At 52.0% G+C, this 19,872-nt stretch overlaps 1 protein-coding gene across 1 annotated transcript; it reads right to left on the bottom strand.

Moving 5' to 3' along the window:
• Positions 1 to 3,250: 3,250 nt before the first annotated feature.
• Tgfb1 (transforming growth factor, beta 1) lies at positions 3,251 to 19,566 on the bottom strand. The gene is made up of 7 exons (NM_021578.2): positions 19,067 to 19,566; positions 15,538 to 15,698; positions 13,804 to 13,921; positions 11,486 to 11,563; positions 11,182 to 11,329; positions 4,037 to 4,190; positions 3,251 to 3,548 (listed from the first exon to the last, which is right to left on the bottom strand). The coding sequence occupies exons 1-7, from the start codon at positions 19,419 to 19,421 to the stop codon at positions 3,390 to 3,392; spliced, it is 1,173 nt and encodes a 390-aa protein (NP_067589.1). The 5' UTR covers positions 19,422 to 19,566; the 3' UTR covers positions 3,251 to 3,389.
• Positions 19,567 to 19,872: the final 306 nt, after the last annotated feature.

The following is a 19,872-nucleotide window of genomic DNA, read 5'->3' as shown; positions in this document are numbered from 1 at the left end:
GTCTGTCCTGCCTGAGGTAGATGCTGGTGGGTAGGAGGGATGTGTCCTGTGCTGGGTCAGGCCACCCATGGAGCCCAAGTGCCAGGGCAGCAGGACAGTGCAGAGGTGCTGAGCCTGCAATTTACCCTCCCCCGGCCGCCAGCAGCCAGGCCTGCCTAGGAGCAATAGGCAGGTGGGCGGGCCATGTCACCAGTGGGCAGGACATGGGGCACAGCCAGGAGTTGTCATGTCCGCAGCCTCGGGGTGAAGGCCTGGTGTACGGGCTCCGAAATCCTGGGGGTGTGTCTGGGTGCGTGGGAGCTGCTAGTCTGGGATCCTGGGTGTGACTGTGTCTGGGTCTGTGGGGCCACTTGGGACTCCCCAGGCAAGTGGGTGTGTGTGAAGAGTGTCAGACAGTAGCTGTGGCCTACTGGTAGTCTGGCTGGGACTGTGACGTGTGTGAAACCTTCAGTGTGTGTGGTATGAGTGGGTTTGCAGCGGGTCACGCAATGACCATGACCCTGTGGAGGATGTTTGTGTAACTGCTGGGGGGAGTAGTCTGTTTCCCAACTGGGCTCTGATGCTGCGATGTGTCTGGTGTGTTTGACATTGTGAATCGGTCTGGCATGTGGTACAACCATGGCCCTATAATATGTATTTGTGTGATGGCCTTTCTATCAAACTTTCTACTTATGTCATGTCCTGTGAGGCCCCAGGGCTGGCCTGTTGATGGTCTGTGACCACTGCCAGGTGTCAGAATCCACACATGTCACTAGTCCTGAGAGGTGAATGTGGTTGTGGGACACCGTCCATATTTTGGCTTCTGCTGGGGCAGTGGGGCTGTGCAGCAATCCCTGAGTGACTACAAACCAGACTGTGCTCTTGCTTGCTTACGTGTGCGTGTGTGCACACATGTGAACCTGTGTGCATGTGCACATGCATGTGTGCATGCCTGTGTGTGTGCAAGCGCACGCATGCATTTGTGTCTGCCAGGCCTCGGTGGCCTGAGCTAGTGGCAATGACAAACGTCCTTGCAGAGTGATCTTATCCTGCCCCCAACCCCAGCCTGCTCCTCAGAGGCTCTCAGGCCCGGATGGGAAGTGGTTGGGAGACCTAGGACCCACTCATCCAGTCCCAGTACTGTCAGCCTCAAACCAAAGGAACTCTGCCCTCTGTCACCCTGCCTCCCTCCCTCCATGACTCTCCCTGAGTGAAAAGCAAGTGAAGGCCTGAGAAAGGCAGAGGGTAGGGGAAGTGAAACACAGGCGAAAGGAGGAAACAGGCTGGAGAAAGAGGAAGTAAGAGAGAATTTACAGGCTCGCCCCAACAGATGGAAAGAAATGAAACGCAGGACCCGTTGGCTTAGGGAGCGGGTATTTCTTGCCTGGGTGACTTATTTTTCTGAGGACACACGCATATACACTCCCACACATCCTCTTGTACATACACATGCATGGGCACATGCATACACACACACACACACACACACACACACACACACACAGCCTCAACCACCCACACCCTCTTTACTCTCAGTGATTTATCAGACATGGAGGCCCGAATTCAGCTTTTTTAGCTCATCTGGTAAGGTTATGTGCCCCCCCCCCAAAGCTCCTTTGGAGTCCCATACTCTTGATATGATCAAGAAAGCAATCTTAGGTACATGTGCAGACACTGGGTTCAAGTCCAGCTCTGTCACTCACCTAAGTTCTGTGGATTTAAGAAATAACCAGCATCTATGTGCAGTGTGTAAGAACTTCCTCCCATAAAGAGCACATGATCCCCCAAAAGGCTTAGCAAGCTTTTGGAGTGTGGGAAAGACTGACTCAGGTTCTCCATATATTTAGCTCTGGTTGGCTGGGGGCTATGTAGTAGATCAGGTTTGCTTTGGACTTGTGGTGATCCTCCTGCCTCTGCCTCCTGTTCAAATTACAGGTAGCTTGTGCAGACCACACCCATCTTAGCGGGCATTTTCCAAAGGACCAAGTGATGTCGCTGGCCCTGCATACTACGCTGCAGAAACAGCACGCAGTTACAGACAGTATGTGAAGGAGGGAGCAAGTGTGGCTATGAGCCAGCAGAACTTAGTTACAGACACAGGCTGTACGCCGCAGTGGGCTCTGGGCCAACATTTGCCAAGCCCTGCTCAGTTAGGCTGTGGGAAGAAAGCTGTGATCAAGGACAGCCACGCATCTGACATGGAGGAGAACTGACATTCCCTGGCTTGTGCTGGCTTGGATCTGACTCAGCACCCAACAACACCCTTCCCTTAGACTCTTTCCTCACTGGGTATTACACCCTAAAATGGCTGTTATTTGTCACTTCCGGTCTTCAAAGAATCTCTCACACATACACACACAGGACCTCCCCTAATGCCACTTCCTTCTCCTGGTTCTCCCTCCCGCTGGACTCTTTTCACCCTGCGACATAGCACCAACACCGGCCACTGAATTGGTTTGGTTTGGGGTTTTGTTTTTGCTTTTTTGGGTTTTTTGTTTGTTGGTTGGTTGGTTTTTGGTATTTTAGAGACAGTTTCTGTGTGTAGGCTGACCTCAAAAGTCAGAGGCCAGCTCGCTACTGCTTTCTTTCTTTCTTTTTTTTTTCTTTTTTTTGGAGCTGGGGACCGAACCCAGGGCCTTGCGCTTCCTAGGAAGCGCTCTACCACTGAGCTAAATCCCCAGCCCCTCGCTACTGCTGAGTGCTGATCTTAAAGGCCTGTGCCACCGGGTCCTGTGAATTGTTTTGTTTTGAGACAAGATCTGATGTAGCCGGGAGGCTTGAGTTCCTTATCCGGTTGACTCCCCCACTGCAGGCACTCAGCACCACACACTCCACTCTGAACCAGTATTTTGTTGTTTGCTGAGGCAGGCTCTCACCGTGCAGCCCCGGCTAGCCTGGGTTCTGTCTGCCTGCCTCTGTCTCCCGAGTGCTGGGACTCATCACAGCAGCCACCACAGCCCGCTGAGTCAGCACTTTTTGCTCTTCCACATGCTCATCCAAGTCAGCAGCAGGAATTCAGGCTCCCCGGATTATCTCAGTGGAGGCTCAGAGGTATCAGGCACTGTGAACAGCGCCTAAGGAGATGATACCTGAGTATAATAGGTTTTTTTTTTTTTTTTTTTTTTGCCCTGGGCCCACTGGAATACTGGGGTCAGAGCAGGCGTTCCTTAGGAAATGCTGGAGGTGGTGGCACAGAAAGGGGCAAGGTGCAGCAGGAGCTTCAGCTAAGAGGGAGACGCAATCCGGCGCCCAATGACACGGAGACCACCAGTCCTCTGTCACCTTTAATGGGCCCCCAGATGGGCTTGGGGGGGGTGCAGGTGTCCTTAAATACAGCCCCGGGCACTGCGGGCGGGGCGGGGGCGGGGCCGGGCCTGCCGGGAGGGGCGGGGCGGGGCGGGGGCGGGGCCTCAGCTGCACTTGCAGGAGCGCACGATCATGTTGGACAACTGCTCCACCTTGGGCTTGCGACCCACGTAGTAGACGATGGGCAGTGGCTCCAAAGCCTGCGGCACGCAGCACGGTGATGCGGAAGCACCCGGGTTGTGTTGGTTGTAGAGGGCAAGGACCTGCGGGTGGGCCAGAGTCACTGCCAGTGTCCAGGGACTCCCCGGTCTCTCTCCCTACCAGGATCTCTACATTTCTGTCTCTTATCTCTGAGTCTCCCCAGCTTCCATCGGCCTCGATACCTATCCTAGTCTATTTCTATTTATGTCTCTTCCTAATGTTCCACCTCTCTCTCATCTGCCCCCATCTCTGCCTCTTCCTCTCTCCCTCTCTTCATCTTATCTCCCCTCCCTGTCTGTCTTGGTCACTTACTCTAGTTCCCATCTCCAATCCTCCCCACCTCCATTTCTGTGTCTCTCCACATCACTAGCTCTCCTGTCTTTCTCACCTAATCTGTTTCTTCCCATCTCTCCAACTCTGCCTCTCTGTATTTCTGTCTCTCCTCTGTTTCCCTGTCACCCTATTCCCTTGACTCCCCCACTGCTCTAGCCTCTCATTCTCTCCCAACCACCCAGCCTCTGCTCCAGCCTGTCCCACAGGCCAGACCCACCTTGCTGTACTGTGTGTCCAGGCTCCAAATGTAGGGGCAGGGCCCCAGACAGAAGTTGGCATGGTAGCCCTTGGGCTCGTGGATCCACTTCCAACCCAGGTCCTTCCTAAAGTCAATGTACAGCTGCCGTACACAGCAGTTCTTCTCTGTGGAGCTGCAGGCGGGAGGAACAAAGGTCAGGAGCAGGGACAACCCTGCTGCCCCCTCCAACCCTAGGCTGCCCTCAGCCTCCAGCCCAGGCTCCCCAGGACCCCTGCGATAACAGAAACACTACAACCATCCATCACGACAGGCACTGAGAAGGCCCATGAGCACTCACGGGGGGGACGTAATAAATCATGCCATGTCCACGGCCCCACGTGTGCCGACACATCCTATCTGTCCGACAAGTGTTTACTGAACCTCTACTGCATGTGGGGCTAAGGCCTGTGCAGCTGAGTGGCACAAACAAGGCCGAGGGCAGCCTTTGGAGGCCATAGCCGGCTATGATACTCTTCCTTCCCCTTTACTACAAATGCCTAAATTATCACCATGAGTCACAGGTACACCGAATATGGCTTTCCTCAGCTTCTGCCCTCACCCACCCCTGACATCAGCCACACAGGCTTCCTCTCTAGTCCTCAGACACAGTCAAGCCTACCTCAGGGCATTTACACACGCTGGTTGTTTTTGTTTGCCTGACTTGTTCTTCCCAGAGATGCCCACTCTGGCTTCCTCCTTCACTACATTTAGGTTTGACTCAGGGTTGACAAGACAGCCTAGCGGATAAAGGAGCCTGACTTGAAAACCGGATGAGTTGAGTGTGGAGAAGAGGCTCCACGAGACTGACCTCTGCCCTGCTCGTGTGCACCACAGCATGTGTGGGCACTTGCACAAAATAACAACAAGATTAAAGTGAATCCGTGCATGGCGGTGCATACCTTTACTACCAACAAAGAGGCAGGGTAGGCTGGATCCCTGACGGTTCCAGGGTAGCTACGGCTACAGGGTAAGACGGTGCCTTTAAATACTATCTACCACCCAGGGAGCTTTAACTCCTAAAAATGCTGCCTGGCTTGAGGCAGATATTCAGTATCCCCGTTACATAAATGAACAGTGCCTCCCTCCTCTGACCAGCCCTGCCCACTTGCCATCCAAAGCGTCCCTCCATACAACTGTTCAATTCCATCCTGGGAATTCAATGCTACACTTACTGCAAGGACTGTGAATTTCTATGCAGCTGTTTCGGTATTGTTTGTTTGCTTGCTTGAGACAGAGTTTCTCTGTGTAGCCCTGGCTGACCCAGAACTCACTCTGTAGACCAGGCTGGCCTCAAACTTGGGAACGCACCTGTCTCTGCCTCCAGAGTGCTGGGACTAAAGGTGTGCACCACCACCACCTGGCTTGTTCTGTTTTAAAGATTTATTTTTATGTGCACCATATTTGTGCAATGCCCAAGAAGGCCAGAAGAGGGCATCAGGTTCCCGGAAACTGGAGTTATTGATAGTTGTCCTTTTAAGCGACCATATACGGGTGCTTGGAACTGAACCCAGGTCCTCTGGAAGAACAGCCAGTGCTTTTAACTCTTGGGCCAAGTCTCCAGCCCCAAACTGTCTGAAGCGAGTCATCAAAATCCTGATAATTCTGGAAGCTGGAAGGTTATACTACCTCTGCTTTTTCTGTCTATATTTAAATTTTCCACCATAAAATGATTTTCATCAGAATAGAAAAATTAATCAGTCCCCAAGATGTCTTTTGTTCTTTGTCTTTTCTGGTTCTTTTTTTTTTTTTTCTCAGAGCTGGGGACTGAACCCAGGGCCTTGCGCTTCCTAGGCAAGGGCTCTACCACTGAGCTAAATCCCCAACCCCTCTTTGTCTTTTCTGAAACAGGCTTTCATGTAGCCAAGGCTGGACTCCAAGACCCTTTGTAGCCAAGGCCAACCCTAAACTCCTGACCCTCCTGCCTCTGCCTCTCAAGTGCTGGGATCACAAGGGTGCACCACACTTGGCTTCCACTATTATTCATTTTTCCTGGCCTGGCTTCTAACCTGCCCCCTTCACCAGCTTTATTTTCCTGCTCAGAATGTTTCCGCTTGTTTTTATTAAATATCATCTGATTCATCTCACCATGGGGCAGTGTCTCTTAATGTACACATGCTTGGCAAATGCTGGTTATATGAATTAACTGACAAACATTACATTTTTTTTTTTTAAGAGAGACTCTCTCTGTGGAGTCCTGGCTGTCCCAGTATTCACTACAAAGACCAGGCTGCCCGAGGCCCTCCTGTCCCTGCTTCCTGAGTACTGGTCAGTCCTTTGTTTCAAGACTGGGTTTTGTTAGGTAACCCAGGCTGGCCATGAACTCCTGATAATTCCTGCCTTCGCCTCCCAAGTGCTGGAATTACCAGCAATTGCCACCTCACCCTGCACGATCCCCTCAAGAGGGAGGAAAGTTAAGATGAGGTCTCGCCATGTACCCTAAGTTGCCCCAGAATTCACCTTGTAGCCCAGGCTGACCAGAAGAACACTTGGGCACCTGTGTTCACGGCATGTATCAGAATCAGGATCTAAAGATGCAGGTAGTGAGTAAATCAAATCCCATTACAAAGAGGCCGGCAGACTGCGCACTAAAGATGCTGCCCGTGGGTCTTTATGTTCCCTGGTGTGATGGCTTTCTGGATTTCCCACACTCTTAGCAGGGGCTGGGATTATTTTTAGAATCAGAACGAAGTAATTCAAGGAAGGAAAATGCAGGTTCCTCCTCATTACACCTTTAAAAATAACTCTAAAAATGTGGGCAAGGGACTAGGAGATGGCTCAGTGGTCAAGTGCAGTGGCTGCTCTTGCAGAAGACCCAGGTTCAATTCCCAGCACCCCCATGGAGGCTCATGGCCATCTGTAACTCCAGACCTAGGGGATCCAATGTCCTCTTTTGTCCTCTGGGTATCACGTATGCACAGTGCACATATACCCATGTGGGCAAAACATGCATGTAAAATAAAATAATAAATAAAATTTGACACATGTGAGCCAGGCAGGCATGATTATGCACACGTGCACACCTATAACCCCAGCAGTCAGGAAGCAGAAATGGGAGGGTCGCTGCAAGTTCAAAGCCAGCCTGGTCCATGCAGAACATTTTAATCCAGGCAGGGCTACACGGGGAGACCCTGTTTTCAACAATGACATACAAAGCATCTGAAGGTATGCCACAGAGAGAAAGAAACTCTGGAAGGAGACACAACAGGGTAGGGTGGCTGAAAGGGAGGTTCTCGTGAGCAGCTCCCGGGACAGGGTGACACCTCCTTTTCAGAGCACAGAGCTCCAGGCTCAGGGTACTGGGGCTCCTGTGGACTCTACCCACTCGTTTCTGCTGAGACAGAGACACTGGGCCCATATTGAACAAGCAAGCCTTCCGGGTAACCGTGATATACCCCAGGGTGACACACCCCAGGGTGACACACCCCAGGGCTCGCTTGCTTTCTTTTTTTGGAGACAAGGTTCTTCTCTGTAACCCCAGCTGTCCTGAAACTCAATCTACAGGCCAGGCTGGACTTGCCCTCACAGAGATCCACCTGCCTCTGCCTACTGAGTGCTGGGATTAAAGCTGTGCACCACCACAGCCTGGCACATATCGGCCTTTCTTTCTGGGAAGCAGTCTTAGGATTTTCACAGCCACTGCTTTTTCAAGCCTCCCTTGCCAGTCTACTGAGAGCCAGCCGTGCCTAATCTGTGAAGGGCCCTCTCTGCGGCCCTGGGGGAGGTGGTTTTTGAGCCGATAAGCTGGCATAAAACCAGCTTTGCCGTGGAAAGTTGCGAACGGACACAGAAGCAGAGTGTTACAATACAAACTGAATACCCCTTTTCAGAAGTGCTAGGGACTAAAAGCTTTTGGGGATAAGGGGATATTTACACAGACTTTATAAAATGTCAAGTACCCTCCTGCTCCACATTTTTTTTTTGTTTTTTTTTTGTTTTTTTTTTTTTCGGAGCTGGGGACCGAACCCAGGGCCTTGCGCTTCCTAGGTAAGCGCTCTACCACTGAGCTAAATCCCCAGCCCCCAATTTTATTTTTATTATTCCTCCTAGTTCTTGAGACAAGATCTCGACATGTTATGTCCTGGAATTTGCTATGTGAGTGAACTTGCCAGCCTCAAACTCAAACAGAGATCTGCCTCTCTCTGCTTCCTGAATGCTGGGATTAGAGACATGCGCCACCGCACCTGGCAATTTAAAAGAAAGTTTTATGTGTAGGAGTATGTCTCTGCACATATGTGTGCACACGCCATATCCGTGCAGTGCCCGCAGAGGCCAGAAGAAGGAATGAGATTCCCTGGAACTGGCCTTAATGGATTGTTGTGAGCAGCCATGTGGGTGCCTAGAACGCCCCAGAGCTGCTGCGTCCTGTATAAAAGAGCAGCTGAGCTCTGGTGCCCCAACCCTTTTCTTGAGGCAGGGTCTAATGTAGTCCAGGTTGCCACAAACACACTGCATACCTACCAATGACTTTGAGCTCCTTCTGTTCCTGTTCCTCATCATGGCCAGAGAGATTTTTGGACTTCTGAATTATGGTTTCTTAATTAATTCACATCCCCACAATTGTTAAGTGCAACAGTTGCTGACTCGTGGCTAATTTCATCCTACCTACACTTCCTGTCCGCCACTGTAGTTTTTTTCTCATTTGTTTAATGAACTTTTATAGAATGGTTCACTTTCTCTTAGAAAGTGAAGAATATTTTACAATTTAAACATGAACCAAAAGTATAGATCAATATGTTCAGTGGTAGAGCCCGGGGGCGTGGCTCAGTGGTAGAGCCCCTGCCTAGAATCCCCCAGTGAGGGGCTGGGGGCGTGGCTCAGTGGTCAACTGCTTTTCTACCACGTACAAGGTACTGGGTTCCCTCCTCAGTATCACAAAGGCAGCAGCAACAACAAAATCCTAGGCAAGAATTTTTTTCTGTACATTGCTGTTCTGCCTGCATCTATGCCTGTGTGAGGGCATCAGATCTTCTGGAACAAGAGTTACACACAGGTGTGATCCTCCATGTGGGGGCTGGGAATTGAACCCAGGTTCTCTTGAAGAGCAGCCAGTGCTCTTAACCACTGAGCCATCTCTTCACAGCATCCCCAACCCTGGTCAAGAATTTAACAGTAACTCACTAAAATCAAATACTACTCAAGGTTCATATTTCCCACCATATCCCATAAAAGTCTTTTTCCCTTTCCTTTTCTTTCCTCCTCTTCCCACCTCTTGGCCCTTCTCTCCCTCTCTTCTAGTCCTGTGGGTTATATATCCTGCCCTCCCTTCTTTGTACTGTATGTGTTAAAGAAACGACTAGGTTTCCCACCATCTGCACTTTGCTGGGTGCATCCCTGTGGTGCTGGTTAATGTTGCTAGTCTGTCCCTCTGTTGCAGGGAAACATGGGAGTTGGAGCTACCATCCCCATCAGATCACGGTTGATGTATCTGACAGGCCTTCTTCGTTGGCACTATGTTCTTCCAAGCAACTGGGGACTTGTCACAGCAGAGGACGTGGCTCAGTGAGTCAAGTGCTTGCTATGCAAGCATGAAGACCTGGGTTTGGATTCCCAGAGCCCACACATACATCAGGCATAAACAAAACAAATGTAGAGAGAGAGGCAGGCAGGCAGGCAGGCAGGCAGGCAGACAGACAGACAGACAGACAGACAGACAAAGAGATTTTCCTGATTCCCTAAGTTCGTTTCCCAGTATGCGGGGAACAGAGCTTGCATAGTTTTCTCATCTCTTAGTAACCTGCAGTGTGAAGCCCCTCCATCTGTTCCTATGTGAAGGCTAACAGCAAAAGGACGGTGAAGGCGGGGTTGGGGATTTAGCTCAGTGGTAGAGCGCTTGCCTATGAAGCACAAGGCCCTGGATTCGGTCCCCAGCTCCGAAAAAAAGAACCAAAAAAAAAAAAAAAAAAAGGGACGGTGAAGGAGGAGGAGGAGGAGGAGGGGGAGGAGGGGGAGGGGGAGGAGCAGCTCCAGCCAAGGACCGACATACAACACAGCACTCTATAAAGTCTGAAGCAGGGAAGGGACAGGTAGCTCACTGCTCTCATCTCAACTCTCCTGAATTTCACACCTCCTAGGATCTAGTGTTTCAACTTCTTTCTCGCAATCCGCATTACCGAGGCTTAGTATGAGTCTGCCATTCTGTCTGAAATGGGGTGGTTGGGTAACACCTGTAATCCCAGGACAGAGAATTCAAGCTAGCCTGGGCTAAAGGAGTGAATCTGAGGGTAGCCTCAGTCACACAGCAAAGCCCTGTCTTGAACAAAACAAAGTGGGTCAAGGTGCTCACTGCCAAACCTGATAACCTGAGTCTTATCTCTGGGACACTCGCGGTGGAAGGAGAACGGACTCCCAACAGTTGTCCTCTGACCTTCACACAAGTGTCATGGCATGGGTGCCCCTACACGCAAGCACGCACACACACACGCACACACAGATATAATTTAAAAACAATGACCAAAAAGCATTTGCCCTTGGGATGGCCATTCTGGACACTCTAGGATGCCCACTCTCCGACTCCTCAGAGTTCCCTGCTTCAGTGCTGTCTTCCAACACTCCACACTTGTAAGCCTACATCTCAGGAAGTTCCGCCTCCCAGCTTCCTCAGGGTGCACCACTGCAAGATGAAGCCCTGACCCTCAGGGGACTCACATTCTGGCTTTCTCCACCTCCACTCTGAACGCTAACATCTCCATGCCAGACCCTGCCATTCTGAGCCCCAATAATTGTCGTTCCCAACTACCAGCATTGGAGACCACCATCTGCCTCGAGTGTGGGAACCCAGTGCAGACCGCCTTCTGATTCTGAACCCAAATGCTTGGATCTCAACTCTCCCGCTTTCTAGGGTCAGCACTCTCAATTGCTCACAGTAAATTCTTTCATTAGCATTGCAAAGTGGTGGAAGCCTAGCAAGAATTTTAAAACCCAACAAGATAACCTTCCAACCGACTTCTAACTCTTGTGCTAACCTGAACACTCCAGCCAGAAAACACCCCACATTCTAGACTCTCAGCTGCCCACAGAACCAAGAACTTGTCCCCAAGCCCTCCAGGCATGAATGGTGGCACACCAGTCCACAGGCTGCAGTCAAGCCCCCAGCCTGTGCAGCCTCCGAGAGAGACAGAGTTTACCTGAAGCAGTAGTTGGTATCCAGGGCTCTCCGGTGCCTGGAGCTGTGCAGGTGTTGAGCCCTTTCCAGGGGGGTGGCCATGAGGAGCAGGAAGGGTCGGTTCATGTCATGGATGGTGCCCAGGTCACCTCGACGTTTGGGACTGATCCCTGTTTGGGTTTGAATGTTGTGGAGGGATGGATGGGTGAGCAAGGGGCGAGTGAGATTTCTCTCACACACACACACACACACGCACGCACGCACGCACGCACGCACGCACGCACATGCAGGGTCTGTGTCCGGCAGGAGCTGGGAAGTTAACTCACCATTGATTTCCACGTGGAGTACATTATCTTTGCTGTCACAAGAGCAGTGAGCACTGAAGCGAAAGCCCTGTATTCCGTCTGCAGGAGAGGAAAGGAGTCTGAGGTGACTGGTGAGGCCTTGATGGGGGGAAGGGAGAGGGGGCAGGAAGCTGCCAGCCCTGGGGCCTCCTTGCTAGTCACCCCACACTTTTCGCTCTTTAAGTTGCTGGTTCCTTCTCCCCTTTATTCAGGGCTCAGCTCAAACGTCAACCCCTTGGGAAAGGCTCTGAGGAGACACTTCCCTCTCCAAATGTGGCATCCATTCCTTTCCTCCATAGCGGGCAGGGGCTCTGACATTTCTGCATGAGTATTTACTTCTTTGATTATTCTCAGTAGAACAACATGAACAGAGGAGGGATCCTGTGCCTGCCTTATTTCCTTTCATTTTATATTTTTTGGAACTGTAGATATGTATGTGTATATATGTATATGTATGCATGTATAATGTACATTTTATACCAGGTAGGCTTATACCTGGGTGACAAGCATCTTCCTCTAATCCTTTCTCCCTCATTGCCTCAGACAGATCTCTGGACTTGAGCCCACCCCTTTGGCCAGATTGGCAGATCACAGAGTCATGAGTTGGCCTGTCTCCATACATACACCGAACCCCCAACAAGGCTGGGGTTACAGGCACACACTACGCCAATGTCGGACTTTTACATGAGTGCCAGGGATGAGAATTCAGGTCCTTGTGCTTGCAAAATGGAAGCTCTTGCGCCCATGACCCCTCTCCATGGCCCTCTTTTTCTTTGGAGACAGGGTCTCACGTAGCCCAAGCTGGCCTCAAATTCTCGAACTCACTATGGAGCTAAGACCTTGAACTCATGATCCTCTTGCCTTCGCCTCCCAAGCGCAGAGTTTAGCAGGCTTTCGTACCATCAGGCATGTTGCCCTGGGTTCTTGCTATCTTCTTGCTCTGTAAAGCCTGGTCCTTGGTCACAAAGATAAACATCATCATGATCTAGGTGCCAAGGGCCAGGAGCAGTGTTGGTGTCGAAGGACATTCAGAGCGAACACAGACGCCAGTCACTCACTGATCTAAACTCCACTGATCTTCAGAGTCCTTCACTCCAGGAGGAAGCGACTTAGCCAGGGCCACACAGGGAGCCAGAGGCAAAGGCACGGTGCAAACCTAAGCTGGCCTCTTCTCATTATTCAGGGGGGTGCACATGTGCCAGGGTATGCAGGGAGGTCAGGGGTCAATTTGTAGAAGTTGGTTCCCTCCAACTTCCTGGGTGTTCCTGGGGCTTGAACCTAAGCCATTAATCTCAGCAGTGGGCACCTTTATCTGCTGAGCCATCTTACTGGTTCAAGGGAGATGTTCCTTGAGTGGACACATAAATGATACTAAGCGCCTACTGTATACCACACAAAATTCTTCTTGACCTCCATCCAGTGGGCTTTCCACATTCCTCTTGGTGCCAGCCCACTCGGACTCATCCTCCATGTGGCTAAACTACACATCCCATGAGTCAGTCTTCTCTCATCCCAGAAGCCCTCCTGGGTCCTAACCTTGCCTGGGTTTCCACAACACTTTGGTTTCCCTCATCTAAGCCTTGCCCTCTCTGTAGGTCTCCCTTTCTGGCCTACATCCTTATAGGCCATTACTGCCTGCTAGGGCTCTGACAGGACCTTACCAGTGTCTGGAAAGATCGTGTGGGCCTTGCAAGGGAAGGACCCACAAGAGACAAGGGAGACTGTTCACTCCTGGACAAACGGACACAGCAGGCTCTCTCCCTGGCTGCAGAGCCTTGGTACAGGATACTCTCATTTCTCCTTTTCCTGCTTGCTTTTATTCATCTCAGAGACATTACCTCAGATGCCCTCTCCTACAGGAAGCCCTCCTTGAATCCAGACAGTCAGGCACCTCCTGAGTGCTCAACCACGTTCCTCTCTACGATGAGTCATAAAGCACAGCTAAAAGTCAACCTATCCTTCAACTGTCCAAGGTACCACTCGGTCTACTGAAGGCAAGGATAGGGACTGTTTGGGTCACCGTCTATCCCTAGCATCCCTCCACAGATTGATCCATTGGTAAGAACTGTGAAGTACTACTTCTTGACATCAGTACCAGGTATGTGTGTGTGTGTGTGTGTGTGTGGTGTGTGTGTGTGTGTGTGTGTGTGTGTGTGAGTGTGTGTGTGGTGTGTGTTTGTGTGTGTGTGTGTGTGTGTGTGTTAGGGGTGCAGTTGGGGGGAATGCAGTGCTATGCACAATGATGCCAGGACAAACGGGGGGGGGCCCACTGGAGGATGGTACAAGACAAGCAATCTCACCTCCTTGGTTCAGCCACTGCCGGACAACTCCAGTGACGTCAAAAGACAGCCACTCAGGCGTATCAGTGGGGGTCAGCAGCCGGTTACCAAGGTAACGCCAGGAATTGTTGCTATATTTCTGAATGGAAACAAAGAAAGCAAAGAGGAGTATGGTGGCTGCCATCTTGTCCCCAGATCATCTGGCTGCAAACCCATGCTGCCTGTCCCACAAACTGGCATCCCCCAGACACTGGCTTCTGACACGTACAGACTCTGGATCCTGCAGGCCACGCCCTCACATACAGCACCCAAGAGCAAAAAGTAGCCAGGAGTGGGGGTGGAGGGGTGGACAGAGACTGGAACACAGCATGGGACAGGAACGACAACCCCAGGCTGTGGTCAGTCGTGAGGCTCCCCCTTGGGCATGAGATTCTGTGCAAGCTATGGGCACTCAACAGCCTTGCGGGACCTCAATCTCTTCCATGGTGGACGCTGCTGAGCAGCTGGGAGGGCCCTCAACGCAAGTGCTCATTGCTCATACTGTGGAGCACAGTTTAACCGGTTTACTATCCTGAGTTTGGGAGAGTGGTGACTCTCTTTCCTATCTATCTATCTATCTATCTATCTATCTATCTATCTCTCTATCTTTAGTTTGTTATCTTACTTACAATTATTATTATGAGTACACTCACAAAACAGTCTTCCCAATGTTTTTGTTTTTGTCATTGTTGTTTTTTGAGACAGGGTCTCTCTGTGTTGCCCTGGCTGTTCTGGAGCTAACAATGGAGACCAGGCTGGCCTTGAACTCTGAGACCCTCCTGCCTCTGCCTCCTGGTTTAAAATTTTTATTTTTGGCTTGGCAGTGGTGGCCCAAGCCTTTAAGGCCCAAGTCTCAGAAGGCAGAGGTGAGTGGATTGCTGAGTTCCAAGACACCCAGAGAACCCCTGTCTTTAAAAAGAAAAAAAGAAGCTACTTTTGAAGTCCAGAATGGTGATTGCTGACTTAAGAGACTACAAGGGCATTTCAAATGCTTAATTTCTCTGTCCGGGACAAGATCTCACTATTCCATGTTGGACTTGAATACTTGGGTTCAAGAGATCTTATTGCCTCAGCCTCCAGACGGGGTCTCAAGTAGCTCAGGCTGGCCTCAGACTCCTGGTCTCCTGCCTCCATCCTCCAAGTGCTGGGATTGCAAGTGTCTGCCAACTTCCTTTCCTTCCTCACTGTTATCCCCTCTCCTCACCCACCCACTCCCACCCCCATGCTTTACTCATGCTAGGCAGTCTACCACTGAGCCACGCCCCTAGCCCCTCACTGGGGGATTCTAGGCAAGCATACAAATCCAGATATCCATCCCATGGCTCTTTCTGCATTTTTAGTTCAACATCCCAAATTCAACTAATGGGACGAAATCTAAGCATTTTTTAAAAACCTTAGGATTCTCGGGGGCTATGGTGACACACACCTGCCTTCAGTCCCAGCACTGGAGAGGCAAAGGCAGGTGGATGGATCTCTGTGAATTTGAGGCCAGCCTGATCTACAGAGTGAGTTCTAGGGCAGCCAGGGCTACACAGAGACCTTGTCCTGAAAAACCGAAACAACCAACCAAAAGAAAACAAGAAGACCCTTAGGCTTCAACACTCTGTATTCTCTCCTCAAGGACTGGCTGTGTGCCCTGTAGTTGTCAAACAGAGCCACCTGGCCACACCTCAGCAGTTGTGACCTGTGAGCCACCTCTCAGGCTCAAAGCCTCACCTGGTAGAGTTCTACGTGTTGCTCCACAGTTGACTTGAATCTCTGCAGGCGCAGCTCTGCACGGGACAGCAATGGGGGTTCTGGCACTGCTTCCCGAATGTCTGACGTATTGAAGAACATATATATACTGTGTGTGATGTCTTTGGTTTTGTCATAGATTGCTGGGTGGGGAGGAGCAGAAGGAGAAAGACATCAGGTCTGTGGCGAGGATGGGAGAAAAAGAGGTGCCCTGCTTCTGAGCCCATGGGCTCTAACTCAGGTTGGCGCTCCACTTTGACATGTCCACTCTTCTAACTTTAAGTCTATGGGTGTTCTCGGCTGTGTCTGTGCGTCTGTGTACTGAGTGTATGCCTGGCGCCTGTGGAGGCCAGAAGAGGGCGTCAGATCCTCTAGAACTGGAGCCACAGAGGGCTGTGAGCAGCCATGTGGGCCCCGGCTGACCTCTGGAAGAACAGCTGGTTCTCTGAACTGCTGAGCCCCTCTCTAATGCTCTTAACTGGCTGACCTCACCTGGGCTTTGCGAGACCACGCCTCAAACAAAACCACACCTCAAACAAAACCACACAGCAGTTGTAGAGTGAATGGCATAGCATAATTGTGGGGACCAGAAAGTGGCACTGAGTGACTTCCACAGCGGGTTCTAGGCTGGAACGAACAGCTGTGCTGGAGCGAACACCTCAAAGGTGGATTCTAGGGAAATGCTCTCCCATTGGGCCAATCTCCTTCTGACCTTGGAAGAAACAGGTACCATTAAGTTCTGACTCCCAACTGAGGTGGCCTCAACTGAAGCACTATGTACCCAATGGTGAGCAAATTCTTCTCTTTAACTGCAAGATACCATCCAATTCCAGGGAGCTGATAAGACATGGGGCAAAAGCTAAACATGTGACACACACGTCGATAATGTGTATTTTAGCCGGTGCGAGTCTGCAGCCAGCAGCACTCAGGAGCCCGAGTCAGGAAGCTGTTCACTGGGAGTTAGCCTGCCTGCCTGCCTGCGTGCATGCGTGCATGCATGTGTGAATAAGGGTGAGGGGAATACAGTGAATGGTAACGAAATTGTTTTAAACACTACAAAGATAAAGACATCAAGACTTCACAATGTGGTAAGATTCAAGCCATCTTATGCTAGGGGCTAATTTTTTGTTTGTTTATTTTCTTTTGTTTCTGGTGACAGGATCTCATAGCTTAGGCTCGAAGCAATCCTTTCGCCTCTATCTCCCTCGTACTGGGACTACAGTCATGGACGGCTCTGCTTGGCAGATGGTGGTTTGTCCCCCCCCCCACTTATTTATTTACTTATTTATTTATTCATCCCAACGGAAGATTTCCCTCTTTCCAGTCCCCCCCTCACACAGCCCCTTCCCTCACCGCTGGGTACCAATCCAGCCCTGCACATCAAGTCAGGAAGCCATCAGAGGTGATGAAGGGAGAGAACTGAGTGGGAGAGGGGAGTTGGGGGGGTGGGGAATCAGGTGTAGAGACAACCAGACTGTGGTCTTAATCGTGAAACTCTGTTACTTCCTGGCCAGTGCAGGGTAATTATCATCTGCCTATCATCGGCTACTTCCCTCTTTAGCCCACTTCCTGGCCGGGTTAGTAGCGAGGTTGATTTCTAGGCAAGAATAACTGCATGTTTGGGAGCCCCATTCACTAAAGGGCTTCCTTGGCTAAAGGATGTCTGCGTCGGTGGACGAAGGGGCAAAGTCCTGAAATCCTCCATCAACTGGAGCTTTTGACTTCCTGTAGTGGGGATGAGATGGTGACCCAGACATCGATGAAGGACAGAGGGGCCCTATTCTTGGACCAGTTGTTACTCAGCAAACCACAATGGAGGGGGTGGGATCTCAGTTGGGGGTAGCAGATAGGGGAGAGATAAGAGGGCAGGAAGGATTGTGGGTGTCGCAGAGGGAAGTGGGGTGACATAGAGATGAATAGATACGTGGGAGAGGAGACGGAAACGGGGAGGCACATGCCGGAAGAGATATATGCGTAAGAGAAGAAATACAGTCTTAGGGGAGAGGAAAAGACTTTAACGAAGAGGTCACATTAAATGGTGACTAGGGAGGGGTGTCATTAGGCCTGAGCCACAATTGGGTTCAGCGATGTGCAAGGAATTCTTAAGTCCACCTCTGGGGGTTAGGACGGTGAAACCTGGAGAAGCTTCTGACACCCACAGTTCCCGGTCACACTGGACTCCTAGGTCCCGCGTGGGTGACTAAAGGGCGAGGCCGTGAGTGTCCCCGCCCACTGCTGGGGTGAGGAGGGCGGGAGACTAACAGCCTAGGGAGGGCGGGATCCGGACCTGCCTCGTCTCGCCCCAGGCTCCGCGCGCGCGTTCTCAGTCTCCCCCCTCCTCCTGGGCACGGAAAGGAAAGGGAAGGGAGGAGGGCGAGGCGACCGGACGCTGGGTTTTCCCCAGCCTCCCGTAGAAGGAACTGGGACTTTGGGGGTACAGCCTGCCAGCGTTCAGCTCCGTGGGGTCCTCTAACCCCCTCAAGAAGCGCAAGCTCCTCCCCACGCGCGTGGCACCCACGTGGAGATTCCTCACCCTTACCGACTCGTTTTTTTCATTTGGGTTTTGAAGACTGCCTCTCTCCTACCTCTAGCAGCTCCCCTAGGGCCCGAGGTTCAGCCACTCCCTTCCACGCCCAGGCGAGGGGCGCTCGCCACTCTCGCCTGGATGGCATAGTATCCCTGTTCTGCCTGCCCGCCTCGCGGGGCCACCTTCCTACGCCAGTCTCCCCTCTTTTATAATTCCTTCCCAATGACCCAGTATTCTAAATTTCTTGAGGACTCGCTCGCTTCCTCCACTGGGCTCCGCCTGCCCGCTCGCAAGCTTTTTTACGCCCCCAAGCAAAACACTCGTGACACCTCCGGGCTCATTTTCCGCACCCTCTCCGCTCCTCTCTCTCTAGCCTCCTTCTCCTAACAACTTCGCTTTCCTCTATCACTTGGAACCCCACAATGACTCCACAGATCACACCCTCCAGCACGCGCCTGTCGCCTTCTGGTAGTAAGCCCAGTAGAGATTTTATTTGGCATTTCTAGGGTACCCATCCCCTAGGTTTTTTTTTTCCCTTGAATCTCTTCTCTCCATCTCACGACCCGGTCTAGTGTCGGCTTTCCACACTGTCTCTTGTTTCCCAAATGCTGGGCGCCTTCCATTTTTCCTGAGCCGGGCTTTACCTTTCTGGAAAAGGACCCAACGAGCCTTGCATTTTCAGGCACCATAAGGGGAACTTAAAACAAAACCTGACAAATGCTCCTCTTCTAGAGTGGACTCTCCCCAGGATCATGCCTTTCTAGGGGAGGTTCACTTTTGCAGGCTGTCTTTCTCTCTAAGACCAGACACCTGGGGTAGGGGTAAGCGCCATCCTCTTTGGGACACCCAAACAGTCATCCCAGCGCCCCCAGGGGTCCCCTTCCTCCAGCCAGTTTCCTCTGCGGGTAATTTCCTCCCGGTGACCCCTGCACTCCGGCGCCCCCTGGGGGCTCCCTCCTGGCTCCCCAGCCCCTCAGAGCTCACCGTTGTTGCGGTCCACCATTAGCACGCGGGTGACTTCTTTGGCGTAGTAGTCCGCCTCGGGCTCGGGCTCCGGGTCAGCGCTCTCGCCTGCCACCCGGTCGCGGGTGCTGTTGTACAAAGCGAGCACCGCCTCGGGCAGCGGGCCCGGCGGTACCTCCCCCTGGCTCGGGGGACTGGCGAGCCTTAGTTTGGACAGGATCTGGCCACGGATGGCTTCGATGCGCTTCCGTTTCACCAGCTCCATGTCGATGGTCTTGCAGGTGGAGAGTCCCGCGGCTGGCCTCCCGGGCGTCAGCACTAGAAGCCACGGGAGTGGGAGCAGAAGCGGCAGCAGCCGCAGCCCCGAGGGCGGCATGGGGGAGGCGGCGCCCCACGGAACTTCGGAGAGCGCGAACCCCGGGCAAAGGTGGGATGCGGAGGCCCCGCCCCTGCAGGGCTTGTGGGGTGGGGTGGGGTCTCCCAAGGAAAGGTAGGTGATAGTCCTGAATAATTTGAGGTTGAGGGAGAAAGCAGCAGGAGTCGCGGTGACGCTCTGACACCAGAGTGTCTCAGTATGCCACCGGGATAAAAATCGAGATGAGCGCTCTCTGGGACCCAAAAGTGGGGTGTTCTTAAATAGGAAGCTATTGCCAGCAGGTCCGAGGGAGATCGGCCTCCCAGAGGAGAGAGGGTCCTGGGATGCGGGGGACTCAAGAAGCAGGCTGGGGGGAGGGTGGCGTGCAAGGGGTGCGCCCCAGCTTTGGGGTGAAGTCTTTGCGGGAGGCGGGGCTTGTGGCTCCCGAGGGCTGGTCCGGAATGGGGGCGTC

The sequence above is a fragment of the Rattus norvegicus genome, chromosome 1 (assembly GCF_036323735.1).
Source record: "Rattus norvegicus strain BN/NHsdMcwi chromosome 1, GRCr8, whole genome shotgun sequence".
Taxonomy (NCBI): domain Eukaryota; kingdom Metazoa; phylum Chordata; class Mammalia; order Rodentia; family Muridae; genus Rattus; species Rattus norvegicus.
The sequence above is the reverse complement of the archived record's forward strand: the minus strand, read 5'-3'. Positions and strand labels throughout refer to the sequence as shown.

Bases quoted from the DNA above. Each gene is read 5' to 3' on its own strand.
- Tgfb1 (NM_021578.2), bottom strand. From the start codon at position 19,421: ATGCCGCCCTCGGGGCTGCGGCTGCTGCCGCTTCTGCTCCCACTCCCG. The intron at 15,699-19,066 runs GTGAGCTCTGAG...CTCCCCACCCAG, and splicing joins AATGGTGGACCGCAACAACG to CAATCTATGACAAAACCAAA. The intron at 4,191-11,181 runs GTAAACTCTGTC...TCCCGCCTGCAG, and splicing joins GATACCAACTACTGCTTCAG to CTCCACAGAGAAGAACTGCT.